The 15,312-nt window shown below is 39.7% G+C and overlaps 1 protein-coding gene across 1 annotated transcript; it reads right to left on the bottom strand.

The window, feature by feature from the left end:
• Window positions 1–177: 177 nt before the first annotated feature.
• Window positions 178–9,774, bottom strand: LOC116210667 (extra-large guanine nucleotide-binding protein 1). Its single transcript, XM_031544634.1, has 8 exons — window positions 7,950–9,774; window positions 7,724–7,861; window positions 7,535–7,639; window positions 7,260–7,445; window positions 4,548–4,728; window positions 2,166–2,398; window positions 1,445–1,614; window positions 178–1,031 (listed from the first exon to the last, which is right to left on the bottom strand). The coding sequence occupies exons 1-8, from the start codon at window positions 9,246–9,248 to the stop codon at window positions 446–448; spliced, it is 2,898 nt and encodes a 965-aa protein (XP_031400494.1). The 5' UTR covers window positions 9,249–9,774; the 3' UTR covers window positions 178–445.
• Window positions 9,775–15,312: the final 5,538 nt, after the last annotated feature.

Raw genomic sequence — 15,312 nt, 5'->3', positions numbered from 1 at the left:
TGGAGGGAAAAGGTTTTGAAAGTGCATCAGACCCGTCAATAAAGACTAGCCAAAAACCTCTGAACCCTTTACTAAAGACTGACCGAAGGAAAAAAGAAACTGGAGGACTAATCAAATAAGATGTTTAAAATCCTTTCAAACACCTTCAAGTGTTTACCCTCCAAACCCCACTGAAAGTTAAGAGTAAAAGAATGCGGTTCTTTCTACCGTCGGAAACAAGAAGGTTATACAAATGTAACATTACAACTCAATGTCAAAACTAATTTCCTCCCTACTTTTGTTTCCCCAACAATTTCTATCTGAAGGGCGCTGCTGGGTCAAGCTGAACAATACATCTCAGGAATAATATCCACTGCCTTTTCATACATTTACATGACACTATTATATACAGTAAAGTACGGTCTCTTTGAATTTACAAGCTCCCCAGAACTCCACAACTCGACAATCAGGGAGAGAAGGAGCTGACCTCCGTGCTATACATGGAGTACCCACTCAAGCTGAAGTTGGCTCTCTCCTCATCCCACTTCAGAATCTCCCTGGCATACCTAAGGGCAGAATCAACACTTTCAGGCTCCAGTCCTTTTACCATTGACACGTACAACTTCCGCCCAGTGAGAGAGTAATAAAGCCGTTTGAACTTCACAGCAATATAGTGAAAGCCCAACTGGCCAAGTGTGGGGTTACAGTTAATGCTGTTGCCATTGGATCGATGGCGGCCCACAACTGGGTGGAAGTCGTCAAACCACTCACAGCTTTCTAAGGGTACTCTCTCAATCTTATCCTCGAAGAGGTCAAACTTGTTCAGTACTAAGAGGAAGTCCATCTGCTCGAAAGTTGGGTGAGTTACGATGCTCTCGAAGAGTCTCCTGCTCAGGAGCATGTCGTTAGTGCAGGATCCACAGGGGTCAATAGAGTACTGGTCGTAGTCACTCAGGGAGACACAGAATATGACCATCCCAATGTCTTCAAACATCTCCAGCCACTTGCAGTTTTCACCAAGGCCCCTGGCGTGTACCCGGATCAACTGATACCTAGCAAACGAGGGAAATTATCACATTCGAGATAGATGGGTAGAGACATAGATGGCTGCAGGTCTATTTCTCTTATAGTCCCATCTTTACTTTACAAAAAAAGAAAAAAGAAAAGGAAAAAAAATATATTGTCTTCCTTTTCGTTTCCCCAACTTTCTTTAGTTTTACCAGATATCTATGATTTCATAGGATATAATGCTTTCTTTTTGCTACACTCACGAAACTAATGCCATAAAAACAACAATTAATACCATCAGCTAGTGAGTGTTCTATTGTTCCAAGCCTTAAACTTGTTTTCACCAGTTCGTACCACGGCTTTTATGTATTCCCATCAAAGAATAAACAAATAACATCTAAAATATAAACCATTAGGTAATTTCTTTTCAAAATTAAGGAAGAAATTTGGTACTTACCTAAACAGAGAATCATGCTGATCAGAGACATCAGCATCGATGGTATCATCAGAAGAAGACTGGGGGAAAGTGAACTCAACATGAGAGAGTCCATTTGATGATGTCACGCCCTCCGCGTGTAGAATATCCAAATCCGAAGGATCATAGTCTGCTCTCAATATGTCAACAGCCTATATTCACAAAGCCAAGATACCAGCTAACAATGATTATTGCACTGGAACAGAGAATAAGCAGCAGAAGTGCATAACATTGAAAAGGATTTCCTGCAATAATTTTATACCGCCTTATCAGCCAATTTTCGACATTAGTATCTAAGAAACAAATTGCATGAAATGCTTGGAAAATGGTTAACGGAAGTACCAATGTCAACCGTGCATGTAGATGGCCCAAACGAAATTATTGCACAAAGAGTGCTGAATATGGATTTAGTTAAACACTGTCGGCCAGCTTAAATATTCGTTAGGGATTGAAATGAAGGATCCAACTTTATAGTAGGACCATGGAAAAAAAAAATGGAGGTCCCTTACAATTATATTCAGCACGTTATGATGTTACCATAAAAGCTCAGCACATTGGAATTCAATATCAGAAAATTTTGTTTCATACTTGCAATTATGGCGTTAGCATTCATTAAGCCAAAGCAAGGAAAGGAGGGCATATCCTAAGTCCATATTTTGAAAATATAATTCCATCCTGGAGAAGAAGGAAACCATAATGATACCCGCTCTAGAAAATAGTTAGCAACACTTGGTAGCATGTCCAGCTCATTTCTCCTTTTGTATGTGCCCTGGATAGCAGGATCTCTCCACAACTCCTCGACCAGTGGGGCGTATTCACGAGTGGCTGCTGGAAAAATAGCTTCCAGATTGCCAGCAACCATGGCCTTGAGGAGCCAATCTGAGAAGGCTTTTAACCTTGGCCCTATGGAGTAGGTACGTTTTCCATTAGCATTTCCTGCCACAGTAAGAAAATTATTGAGATGAAGGAATTGCAATAATGAGCCACATTCTATCACCGTGGACTATCTAGCATGCTCTTATACAGCCGTATATATATGTATATTAGAAGCTCGCCTGAAAAAGAAAATTATACATTAACGTAGAAGTCTCGTGTCAGCAACTTTTTAATTCAGGCAAGACGAAGCATCTTAGGTTTACCCAAGATGCACACATCGTGTCACTTTACTAAGTTACCATAAAGAAACCACTGCACTACTTAGCATAAAATTGTTGGCAGATGAAGAGAATAAAAGATATTCCTCAAAGGAAAAAGAAGTTTTCAACCAGTTGAACTTTAATGTCCAGGAGGTCACAAACCAACAGTACTTTAACGTCCTGCCCATTCTTTCACGTTACTCTAGACCACATAGAGTAGCATATTCAATTTTCTTACCCTATTAGGATAAAGGAACAGGGATGGGAACCCAGATAACTCTCAATATAAGCTTTATAAGACAGCAGTCAAATGATGCAGTTCTTTATAATGTATCTCTACAACAGTCAATGTTTCAACATTCCAATCCTCATATCATAAATCCTGAAACTCATGACAAAGACAACACTCAAAGTATTGAAGCTTCTTACATATCTTCGCTGAATTAAGCAAATTTGTGTCACAGAAAGGCTTGAATCATGCAGTCAATAGTTAGGGCCTGTTTTCTTTGTAATGTGGAACCAAAAGCCGAACTGGGATAGGAACCCGAAGATTGGAACTAAAAAAGCCAATAGGCTATTTCATTTGGTCCGACATGGAACTGGAATTTAATTTCCTATCATGCTGGATGGTTAATATATGGTTAATGCATATTCAGTGTCTGAAAGAACACTAAGATAATATACCTCTATTTTAATATATCTGATCAGATTAATATAAGGCTCTAAAATTTGTTATGGGTAACTCATCAAATGACAAATTCCAATTGGACCTAAAAGACTTCAACAAAATCAACCTCAAAATTTTCTGAAAATTGATAATTGAATTGGAAAGTCCAACATGAATCTCCAAACATCAATGGTAGCGTCATTCGTCTGGACATATGAAAGTACCAAGTCTTAAAGATTGAAAAAAATGTAAGAAGTTTAAAGTTGCAACAAAATTGAAAGAAGAAACCATGCAACTTATCCAGAACTCTTACAGAGTTCACCAAGCCACAAATTTTTTCATTCCTCCACTATGCAACCCAGCCAAAAAGGTATATAAGCTACACATTGTCATGGCCACCATATATTCAGCCTCGAGGATTTGGTTATGGATGGTAGCCAGTAAGGGCATGCGATAGTTTTTATCCTGGAGCAGGATTTGTTTCAACTCCTGGGGGTTAGTGGAATAATGACCTTTCAACCTTACAGCAGGATTGAATATCTTTCCTTTGCAGAAAGAGAATCTCTCAAGATGATTATTTTATGAACCTAATGACCTTATACTGGAGACTACCTTTTCCATTATTTGATACATTAAACAAGATCATCTAATAATGTTTAAATTGTTTAACAGACACTATTTTGAGTCAAAGATACTGCACTTATCCTACTATAGCTATTTAAACAAAGAAAGCATCTCTTTTTACAACCCTTATTACTTGCGCAGAATGAACTTTTCCATTTTTGGGCCATTAGACGATTAATTAATTGCCCTGATATAACTTGCATAGAATGAACTTTTCCATTTCGGAGGCCATTTGACAAATAATTACAGATGCCCTGATATGACCAGGGGATCTGTTCTAAGCCTTTCTCTATTAAATTGATGTGCCTTGTGCAATTCCTTAAAGAACTCCTAGATTTGATTTATTGATGAAGGCGTTTGCAGAGTGCAACAGACAGAATACTGGGGATATTAGGTTCAATTATAATTTGGATTCTTCATTAATCAATGTGGAGATAAACTTGTAATTTCAGAATAGAAAGCTCCTAATTGCAACATTAGAAGAAATTTCTAGGGTCAGATATGGAAACCAACAAAGGTAAGTGTGTAACTCCAGCAATGTGGGGAGAAATTGAGGTCACTCAATTTGCAGTAGCTCAGGAACAAATGGGAAGTCTCTTATCACAAAGTTGCAAGCAAATATTTTATTAATTACAATTGGCAGATTGAGTGTCCTTACCTAAAGGTTCCACACCATCAAGATCCTGACCTTTGCCAATGTCTAGCAAGCATTCCTCTTCAAATCGTTCACGACCTTCAAGAAGTATGCCAAGATAGCGGTATACATTGCTCTGAATAATCAGCTTTATATTTTCACGCTCATCCTCCGTGAAGGGACTGTCCTTATAAAGAATCTTGGCCTGGAATCAACATATATTATGATCATCAGAGATTTCTTTCTAATCATGAATGATGTCATATCTATCAGACTGACCCTTTATGAATATGATATGCCGCAATAGCTTTAACTACTTTGACAGTCGTACAAACATATAGACAGCATTGACAAATCAAATAATATCCTTTAAATCACATAGTTACAACAAGACATTTCCGTAAAGTGACAAGGTAGATCCCCTAATTAATTTGAGCAACAAACTTGATCTACCCGACTTTGCTTCATTAATTAACCAACTTGGATCAATTAAAAGATGCTAGTCTTTATCATTTAAACATCAGTAAAGTCTTAGTGATCCAAAAACATAATACCTAGAGTGATAAGATTCAATAAAAGGAATATTAATGAAATTTACCATAGGGAGCAAATGGGAAAACATAGAGTTATATTTGTGTTATATATAATTATCATACACGAAAAAAAGGAACTTGTAATTCTCCATCCCAACTAAAAAGCCAATTCATTTCCTCCCCTCTTCAAACAACTAGACTTGCCTGGCACTTGAAACTTTTCACGCGGACAAAAGAAATTAATCTAAAACCCAATACATATTTGTAACTACTCATGATAATTGCATATCATGAAACATTCTTCGCTTGCAATTTTCTTAGTAGGGCTAAAAATGATAAAATTGATACCAAAGTGAAACTATAAGAGGCCTCTTTATCATGAAAAGTTTTTGATACCCAAGCCATTTCAGGATAATGCAAAAGGAGAGGGCCTTTCATGGGATCCGCTCGATTTCTCCTAGATGGTCAAATAGTTTTTCTCTACGAGATGATTAAATAGTTTTTCATGGTCAAGCAAAATGCACTAAACGGTCCTATAGATAGTCCTGTAGCCTGTAAGCTTAGAAAGTAGTAAAGCTAAAACTTTTTAGCACGACACCATATAAGAGTAGTTTAGCAATATTAACACACCTCGCATGGAAAAAGGAACTTTCATCATGCTTTGTATCATAAAATAAGTTCCCATTTGCTATCCTAAAAGAAAACAAAAATATAAAAGGAAAAATGGACCAACGTGGTCATGCGCTAGGAACATGAATATAGACTGACCAACAGTTGCATTAATCAAGTCTGATACCAAGAATGGTATGTAGATATTTATGTAATAGGCAGTATTCATCAACTACCAGCCTTATCTTAACTGAGTCTTTAAGAATATGAGATGCCGCAATAGCTTTAACTACTTTGACCGAGGTACACACATATAGACAGCACTAATGAATCAAATAATAACTTTGAATCACATAGTTGTAACCAGACATTTCTATAAAGTTGACAAGGTAGACCCCCTGAATTAATTTGCGTAATACACGTCATCTACCCAACTTTGCTTCATTAATTAACCAACTTGCATCATTAAAAGAGACTAGTCTTTATCATTTAAAACATTAGGAAAGTCTTAGTGATCCAAAAATATAATTCCAAAGTAATAAGACTTAATTAAAGGAATATTAATGAAATTTACCATAGGGAACAGAAAACATAGAGCTATATTTGTATTGTATAATTATAATACAAGGAAAGAAGAACTCTTAATTCTCCATCCCAACTAAAAAGCCTATTCATTTCCTCCCCTCTTCAAACGACTACACTTGCCTAGCACTCGTAACTTTCTGCTCAGACAAAATCTAAAACCCAATACATATTCGTAATTTTCATGATAATTGTGTATCCTGACTGCATTCTTCACTTGCAATTTTCTTAGTAGGGCTAAAAAATGATAAAATCGATGCAAAGTAAAATTATAAGAGGTCTCTTCACTCATGAAATGTTTTTGATACCCAAGCCATTCCAGGAAAATGCAAAAGTGGAGGGCCTTTCATGGTATCCGCTCTATTTCCCTAGATGGTTAAATAGTTTTTCATGGTCAGGCAAAATGCACTAAATGGACCTATAGATAGTCCTGTAGCCTGTAGCCTGTAGCCTGTAAGCTTAGAAAGTAGTAAAGCTAAAACTTTATAGCATGAGACCATTAACCAAAATTCCCCATCTGAATACTTTAGCAATATTAACACACCTTGCGTTGGAAAAGGAATTTTTGTCAAGCTTCGTATAATAAAATAAATTCCCTCATGCTACCCTAAAAGAAAACAAAAATATAAAAGGAAAAATGGACCAACATAGCCATGCGCTAGGAACATCAATATAGACTGACCCACAATTTGCATTAATCAAGTCTGATGCCAAGAATGGCATGTAGATATTTATGTAATAGGCACTATTCATCAACCACCAGCCTTCCAAAACTTAGCACAGAACAATTCCTATGAAAATTTCTAAAACCGGAACAGAAAGCAAATGAGGATTATATAAGCACTGACAACAACACTACAAAAGAAAAGGCGCATCCCACCATCCCATTTATGATAGATACAACAAGTGGCATAATGTGGTAGGGCATTAAGAATATTTAATTAGTTCTCTTAAAATTAGAATGTCGAGTGTAATGTATCTTCAGCGTCTCACAGCTTATGACAAAACTCACCTGCTTGAATAGGGTACTTGTTCCAGACCCACTGTGCCCCACTAAAAGGACTTTTTGAAGTATTTGCTGCCCAATGTAATCAGGGACTGGTCTGCCGACCAAGCTGTTTGCTTGTTCACCATATGAATTTGATGATTTTGAAGGTACGGGAAGCGACAGGAAAGCACATAAGAGCTTTGTTCCAGCCTGGAAAACAATATACCAAGCTACTTGATTAAATGCTAAGCCAAAAAAAAAAAAAAAGGAAACAGAGATGATAGATCCAAAAGCCCCACCGTGCCCCAAATATAACCTTTGGTGTTTTTTTGTCCCTCTTCCTGGTAGGATCCATCTTCATTGACCCAAAAGTGTGGGTTTCCAGCACATTGAACTCCAGCTAACTGCAAAAGTGAAGAGTAATTTCCTAATTTTGCCTTCAAATTTGCCATATATAACTACAGTTGAGCATGTGACACTACTATAACCTGCAACATCCGGAGTTCCACTTTGGTAATCTCCCGACCATTTATGAAAACTTGGCTGTTTCCATTACTAGCATCTGCTCTAAGTGGATCCCCAACATTAAGATGGGGACTAATAATCTTCGAAGGCTTCTGACCGTCCTGTTGAACAAGCACAGTTAACAAAATTGATAAAATTAATATAGAAGTGGAAGATAAACAAGGAAGTTTCTAGGTATATCGTATTCACCTTTCCCCAAAGGCCAGATACTTTGTCGTACCAGTAATTCCCAGGTTTTAGCTTCTTGGGTGGGTTTGGACAGGTCTGCAACATAATGAGCTCCTCATGGCACAGAGGTTTCCCATTGACAGACACGTATTCTGGCCTTAACTGATTCGCTTCACACAACTTCTCAGCTTTCATAATCTGTCTAATCTCCAAATCATTGAGTAGCCGTTTGAGCAGTCTGGAGCACTTTCCTAGGTTTGCTCTTCTTGATTCATCGATAGGGAACCCGATGCAAGAAACACACTTCCTCCCTTCTGGCATCGACCCCATAGCTCTAAGTACACAATTGCAACAGTATTTTGCATTACATACGATGCAAACCTCTTTTTCTGTGAACCTGTTGCCCTTAAAGCATCTGTAGCAAGATCCTTTCTTCCCCCGGCTCTGCAGGCCTCCAGTGGCCCTAATACTGTCTTGCGCAACCCTGCCGAAGTTCTCATCAAGAGCATCCTCTGATTCAATATCCCGAAATGTCACAACCACATTTCGCCTAGCATCAGAACTTAGTTCATTACTACAATCCCCAGTCCTACGGTATGAAACCCGAGATGACGGGTATTCTAAGCTCAATACAGATTCATTAGATTCCCAATCGGGCCGATTCAAATCGCTAAAATCTACACTCCCCTTGTCACCACTTGGCACCCTATACACATGCGAGCTTTCTCGAGACTTATCAAAGCTATCCGAGAATTCTATGGTGCTGGTACAGCTCCTAGCCCCACCGAACAACCCGTTCAAGTGCTCATGACTTACCGAGGATGAACCCAACACATTCGAATCATCAACAGCAACAGCAACAGCACCAGACAATTCTCCGGAAACAAACTTGCCATTAGAGAACTCTAATGCACCAGAGCTGCTTAATTCACCCGACAGCTCGTCAGCGTTTCCCCTATCCTCCTCCGTCACAATCACCGAGGTCGGCGAGACAGTGGAGCTCTCCGAGTGTCCGAGCTCCTTCGACGTGCATTCAAGGCTGTTGTCAATCACAGAAGTAGGAGATACCCTCGAATCCGACAATATCTCCTTCTTGGGGAACCTCTTGGCCAGCGAATCCGCTGCCACGATGGGTTGGACAACAGGTAAGGACAACTTCTCAGCGAGCGAGACCTGAGCAACCACCGCAGCCACCGGAATTTGACCGAGGTTGATGGGGACTGCCCGGGGAATGTCGCAGCTCACCGGGGGGCCATCGTACTCCATAGCGAAAGAGTACTGAGCCCCTTTGCCGCCATCTTCTCCAGCACCCTGCGGCATTCTCGCGCAAACCCTAGCTCCAAAAACCCTAAGACGAAATCAGACAGCTAGCAAAAGGGGGTCATTTGAACTGGCGAGTTTCTCCATGAGGCCGCATCAGAGGCGGAAAGGGATGCTCCGGCCCTCTCGACCGGCAGGGAGTGAAAGAACGGGGAAGGGTACCAAGACATGTGATGAGGGGTGGAATGGAATGGAAAGGGAAAAGGGAAAAGGGGGTTGGAATCTGCACAGAGGAATGAAGCAGGAAAAGCTTGGGTTTGGTCGGAGGGTTGGATTCTTGAATATGGAGAATCGGGGGTGAGTGGGAAGAAGAGCTGAAGAGAAGCGGCCAAACCAGAGTATCGACAGTGGGTATACAGAAAAACCAAAGTTCTCGTCTCGGGAAATTGAGAGAGAGAGAGAGAGAGGCTATGGAGTTTGGTTGGGTGGGAAGAAGGGAAATGAGTGGGTAAAGAGGAGAGAAAAGGAAGACGACATGGACATGGCTGGCTATGGGCGAAAGGAAGAAAACCGGCAACTGGGCAAGGTGAGTGGAACTGGAATCCATGTTCCACTGTCACTACTTTTTTTTTTTTTTTGTTAAAAGGCCCGTTGGTTAAAAGTAATAGAATGATCGGACTCGATTAGTCGGCGCACCGGAAAAGAAGAGATATAGGATGGTATGAGGAAGGGACTGTTAAATTCGCATTCAGGTCCCAAATTGAGAACTATAATGCTACTTCAAAACCCCATTTATAATTTATTTATTAACTAGGTGCGGTACGAGTATTCAGCGAAATTATATAATTATTTTTGGAGAGAACTTTCTCTTTTGCGAATTAAGAAAGATTTTTCTTTTCCAAAGGGCAATACACAAATAGTTGGTGATTGACATGGAAAATCATATGAATCAATTATGAATTGAGATTTTCAGAAAAAATAGTATGGTCGCGATTTTTCATATCATTCTACAGCTTTTAATATAAATGTAATATTATATTTGATTATTTTAGATCGGTGAGACTAAAAGGAGATGGAAAACGGGAAATTAAAGCAACAAGAAAATGGCACTCGGGAAAATTGGCCCAGGACCTTTCGATCCATACCACCTCATGAAATCCCCTTCCTATTAATTTATTTTGTCTATGGTTGTTCAAAATAATTAATATTTTATGAATTTGTTCTTTTGTAGGTTTGTAGGTGAGGTTGTGGTATGTTCTCTTGCAAAAGTGGGCCAGAATGTGGGGCACACAGTTGTCTTTTGCATGTGGTGTTCGAATCAGAAAGAAACGTGCATCAAAAGATAGAAATTATATAATTCATTCTTATTATCTAACGGCTAAATTTAATATCCTTTTAATTATAATTCAAATGGTTCAACACTTATTCCCTTAAACAATGTCTCGAATTCGAATTTTGTGAATAGAAAAAATTCATACTAGAAAAATTTTACCCCTTAATAAGTCGACTCGAATAAAACTGAATTAGTTGAAATTCGTTGAATTTCCGAATATTAAGCTGATATTTTTACAATTTAGAAAGGGTTAATATGGATGCGTACCATATCTCAGGTAGTTTTGCGAACAGACTCAAAATGCCTAGCATAAATTCACTCCTCTCATATCACTCTAGAGAATTTCAAAAGAGTAACGACTTCATTGGTTTTGCTCGTAGTATATCCTTTTGTACGTATTTTTATTCATTTGCATACTTAATATTTGGGATATATTTCCTCAATCTAATTGAGCCTTCCAAGCCAGGCTATCAACCGTGCTCTCTAACAACCTTCTCTTTACAGCCTCCAACTGCCTAATCAAAGTTCAAAGTCCCCCAACTTCTTCTATTTTTTTTATTCTCACCATTTAGTAGCATAGTATGATTTCCTCCAAACTATAGCAGAAAAAATAAGGATCATCAAGAAAACAAATGATTCGTGCTTTCCTCCACAATGCCACGCCCTAAACACAGGTGGGTTCTACTCGACTCCTTCCAATTCAAAACACTGTCAAAGGTGGATAGCTTGTTCCTCGTTGCAAGCCAAGCAACAAAGCAACGTTTGGAAACCAAATGATGGGGCCAAAGGAGCTTGTGCCAACCAACAGTCGCATCCTTATCACTTATTTGGCTTAAAGAAATTGCAACCATGAACAACCCTTTAGAATTTGGTTGTACATATAATATTATCACTTCTACTTTCAACAACGAAGAAACACTGTAACTTTTTTTTTAATGACGATAATCTCAGTTGCCCTGACATCCTTCCACTTTTTTTTTGGATAAGTAAGATCAAGGTTAAAATTAAGAGAGTAGCGGTACATCGAGAATTGAATAACCCTCAAACATATAGGGGGGCAATTGGACTTGTTGCCATATTGGCATAAGTCGTGTGTTTGAGTGTTATCCAATCTTGGGATCCAAGTACATTTCCAGTCCCTAAAAAAAGCTAGTAAACCAACAATGTCTGAAACGATGCTTTTAATATCCCAGGGGGAGTGGTGAGGATAGATGACGGCATCAACAAGCAGCAGGGCATCAGATCGAATCCAAATCTTGCTCCAGCCATCTTCCAGTGCCAAGTTGATTGCCAGGAGAACTGCTTTGGCCTCAGCTTGCAGGGGGGATTTGGTTTCATCCTTGGAAATCCATGAATGTGTGATCGGTGAGTTGGGGTGTTTTCGGATTCCTGCAAGGTTGGAAGCTCTCTGTTGTCCAAGCAGCATCGGTGTGGATGAGAGTCCAATCGTCTGACAGATCGCTTGTTTCAGGTGTATGCAGTGATTGTCCAGCTTTGAGTTCAAAATGCGGTAGTGGAGCTTTATAGTCACTGTGCTCCTTGATGGCATGTTTGATACGACGGAGGCAATCAGATAGATTTGTAGTGTTTCCTGCAAAAAGAACTTCATTTCTCATAGCCCATAAATGATATAAGATGATGGTACCATACAAGGTGAAAGGTAAACAATCAACCAAAATGCGGGCAATAGAAACCGGGGGGTTTAAAATAAAATTCAAAAGTTCAGACAGTGACAAGCAAGGAATTGCTTCAGGGCAAATATTCCATGGTGATTCCCTCCAAGCAACACGATAGAAGATGCAATCTTTGAAGAGATGTGCAAAATTATCGAAGCTGGTCCTGCAAAGCGGGCAAGGTGCACCGTTTTGGGAGAACCAGGGGAGACATTCACTTGCGATTCTCCATAAATGGATTTTTAAGCGCTTGTGGATCTTCAAGCGCCAAAGGTCCTTCCAGTTTATATCAGAGGTTGTATGAAATCTATGTTGCTGGTTGAGGAGATAAAAGGATTTGACGCTATGAATTCCCGAAGAGGTCGGAGTCTAGATAGCAGAGTCTTTGCATTCTTCTTGTGGAATGTGAATTTTCATAATATTACTTATAGTGCCTTGGTCAAACAGGTTCATCAGCAATGAAATGTTCCATCTTTTGGGATGAAAAAGCATTAAATCACGTACCTTTGTATTTGGTTCTACATGTATTCCTACGGCGGGAATAGGTTTAAAATTTGGGTTACCTGGAATCCACGGGCTGTGCCAGACGGAGGTGGAGACGTCATCGCCTATGGATAAACACGTACCTGATTGAAGAGTGTTTTTGCACGAGAGTAAACCCTTCCATATGCTTGAAGTGGACATGGTTGAGCTCTGAAGGGGGGCAATGAAATTTCCATATTTGGCTTTCATAACACGAGAGGCAAAACTATTGGTATTAGAAGTGAGGATCCAAGCCGTTTTGGAGAGCATGGCTCGGTTTGAGTCCTCTACCCTCCTGAAGCCCAAGCCCCTTGAGTCTTTTAGTTGGCACAAAGATGTCCAACTTTTCGGAGCAACGAAATTCCCTGACTCTTTTTTGCTTCCCCACTAGAAGCGGCTTGCTGCACAGTCTATAGCCTTGAGGGTGGATTTGGGAAGACGAAAAAGGGACATGGTGTAGATGGGGATGATGAAGATTACAAAGTTTACAAGGGTTGCCCGACCTACCTAGGAAAGGGATTTTGCTTTCCAAGACGATAGTTTGTTCTTTATTTTATCAACAATGAATTGGAAAGACTCTTTTCGCTTTTTCTTGACAAAAAGAGGGTTGCCTAGATATTTAGAGTCTTCTTTGAGCTTACCCATTCCCATTATATCCTCGATAGTTCTTCGGGAGGTAACAGGCGTGCTCTTTGAGAAGTAGAGTCCCGATTTTGAGAGATTGATTTCTTGTCCCGACCATAAGCAGAATTTGTTTAGGATGTTCTTGACATTGTTGGATTCTGAGGTGGTTGCTCTTGCAAGGATGATCAAGTCATCCGTAAACATGAGATGTGAAATTCTTGGGGCACCTCTACAAATTTTGATTCCTTTAATGGTTCCTTGAGCTTCGGCTCTATAGAGGAGACAGGACAATATTTCCATGGAAATAATGAAGAGGCACGGGGAGATTGGATCACCTTGTCTTATCCCTCTTTTTGGGGAGAAATGCCCATGTGGGGAGCCATTAATGAGGATAGACATTGTGGATGTGGAGATGCATTGGTGGATCCATGCAATGAACTTTTCGGGGAAACCAAATTGTTTGAGGGTAGACATGATGAAGTTCCACTCAAGTTTATCAAAAGCTTTTATAAAATCAATTTTCATACTTACCCAACCATCCCGTGCTTTTGTTTTTTTCATCGTATGGATGATTTCTTCAGCAAGGATGCCATTTTCGTTGATCCATCTTCCTTCGATGAAAGCCGTTTGGTTTGGGGAGATAAGTCTTGGAAGGATGGGTTTGAGTCTTTCTACAAGGATTTTTGATATTACCTTGTAGCATACGTTGCAGAGGCTAATGGGTCGGAAATCCTTAAAAGTGGAGGCCTTCTGGGACTTAGGTATGAGAGTGATGAATGTATTATTCCATTCCTTGATAATATTACCAGAAGTGAAGAAGCTTTGGACAGCTGAAACGATGAGTGGTGTGGTTATGGAGTTGTAGTGTTTATAGAAGAGAGAGGGGATGCCATTAGGACTAGGCGCCTTTAGATTAGGATAGAGTTCAGAGCTTTGATAATCTCGTCTTGGGTTGGGGGGAGACTAGGAGGGAGTTTTCTTCTTCAGTGATGACAGGTTCGATTAAGCCCTCTAAGTCATCTGGGAAGGAAAGGGTTGTTGAGGTGAATAGATCTATGAAGTTTTTGAGGAAATAGTCACAATGCCTTGGTGATCTTCAATCCATTGTCCTCCTTCATCCTTTACAGCGGCAATATGATTTGTTCTTCTTCTAATGATGGTGGAAAGATGAAAAAATTTGGTGTTCCTATCACCATCTTTTAGTCAAAGCTCTCGTGATTTTTGACGCCAAATTAGGTCCTTTTTTAGCAAGGTTTCATCAAGATCAGCAAGGAGGAGCTCTTCCTTTTGTTTTGATTCAGGAGTTTGGTCAGCATTTTGAAGTTTATCGAGGTCTTCAATGATACATGCAATCTTTGTGTCACAAAGCCCAAAAGAGTTTTTGTTCCAGTCTTTTAAATCTCTCTTAAGGTTTTTTAATTTGCTGGAGAATTGGTAGGCTTGTGATCCTTTGATGTGAATTTGCCAGGCATTTTCCACCACTTTTTTGCAGTTTAAATCACGGGTCCAGGCTTCTTCAAATCTGAAAGGTTTAGGGCGCTTAGAGGAATCCATCCATAGTTTCACCAGAATGGGGTTGTGATCTGATTTGATGCTAGGCAAATGTTTTACACCAGCTTTTGGAAAAAGGAGGCGCCATTGATCATTGGCAATAGCACGGTCTAACCTTTGTTTTATATGAGCAAAGCTAGTTCGATTGTTTCTCCAAGTGAAAGGGTTTCCAGAGAAGCCTAGGTCTATGCAACCATAGTGATTTATGAAATCTTCCAGGTAAGAACGGCTTGAGGAAGCAAAGTGTTTCCCACCCCTTTTGTCATTACTAGAGCATATTTCATTAAAATCCCCAACTATTAACCATGGACAGTTAATGGATGCACTAAGCTCAGCTAATTCAATCCAGAAAGCATTTTTCAAGTGGGCATAAGGGGGGCCATATACATAGGTGATGAGCCAAGATGCAGGCAGTATATCA

This window comes from Punica granatum, chromosome 6 (genome assembly GCF_007655135.1).
Source record: "Punica granatum isolate Tunisia-2019 chromosome 6, ASM765513v2, whole genome shotgun sequence".
Taxonomy (NCBI): domain Eukaryota; kingdom Viridiplantae; phylum Streptophyta; class Magnoliopsida; order Myrtales; family Lythraceae; genus Punica; species Punica granatum.
The sequence above is the reverse complement of the archived record's forward strand: the minus strand, read 5'-3'. Positions and strand labels throughout refer to the sequence as shown.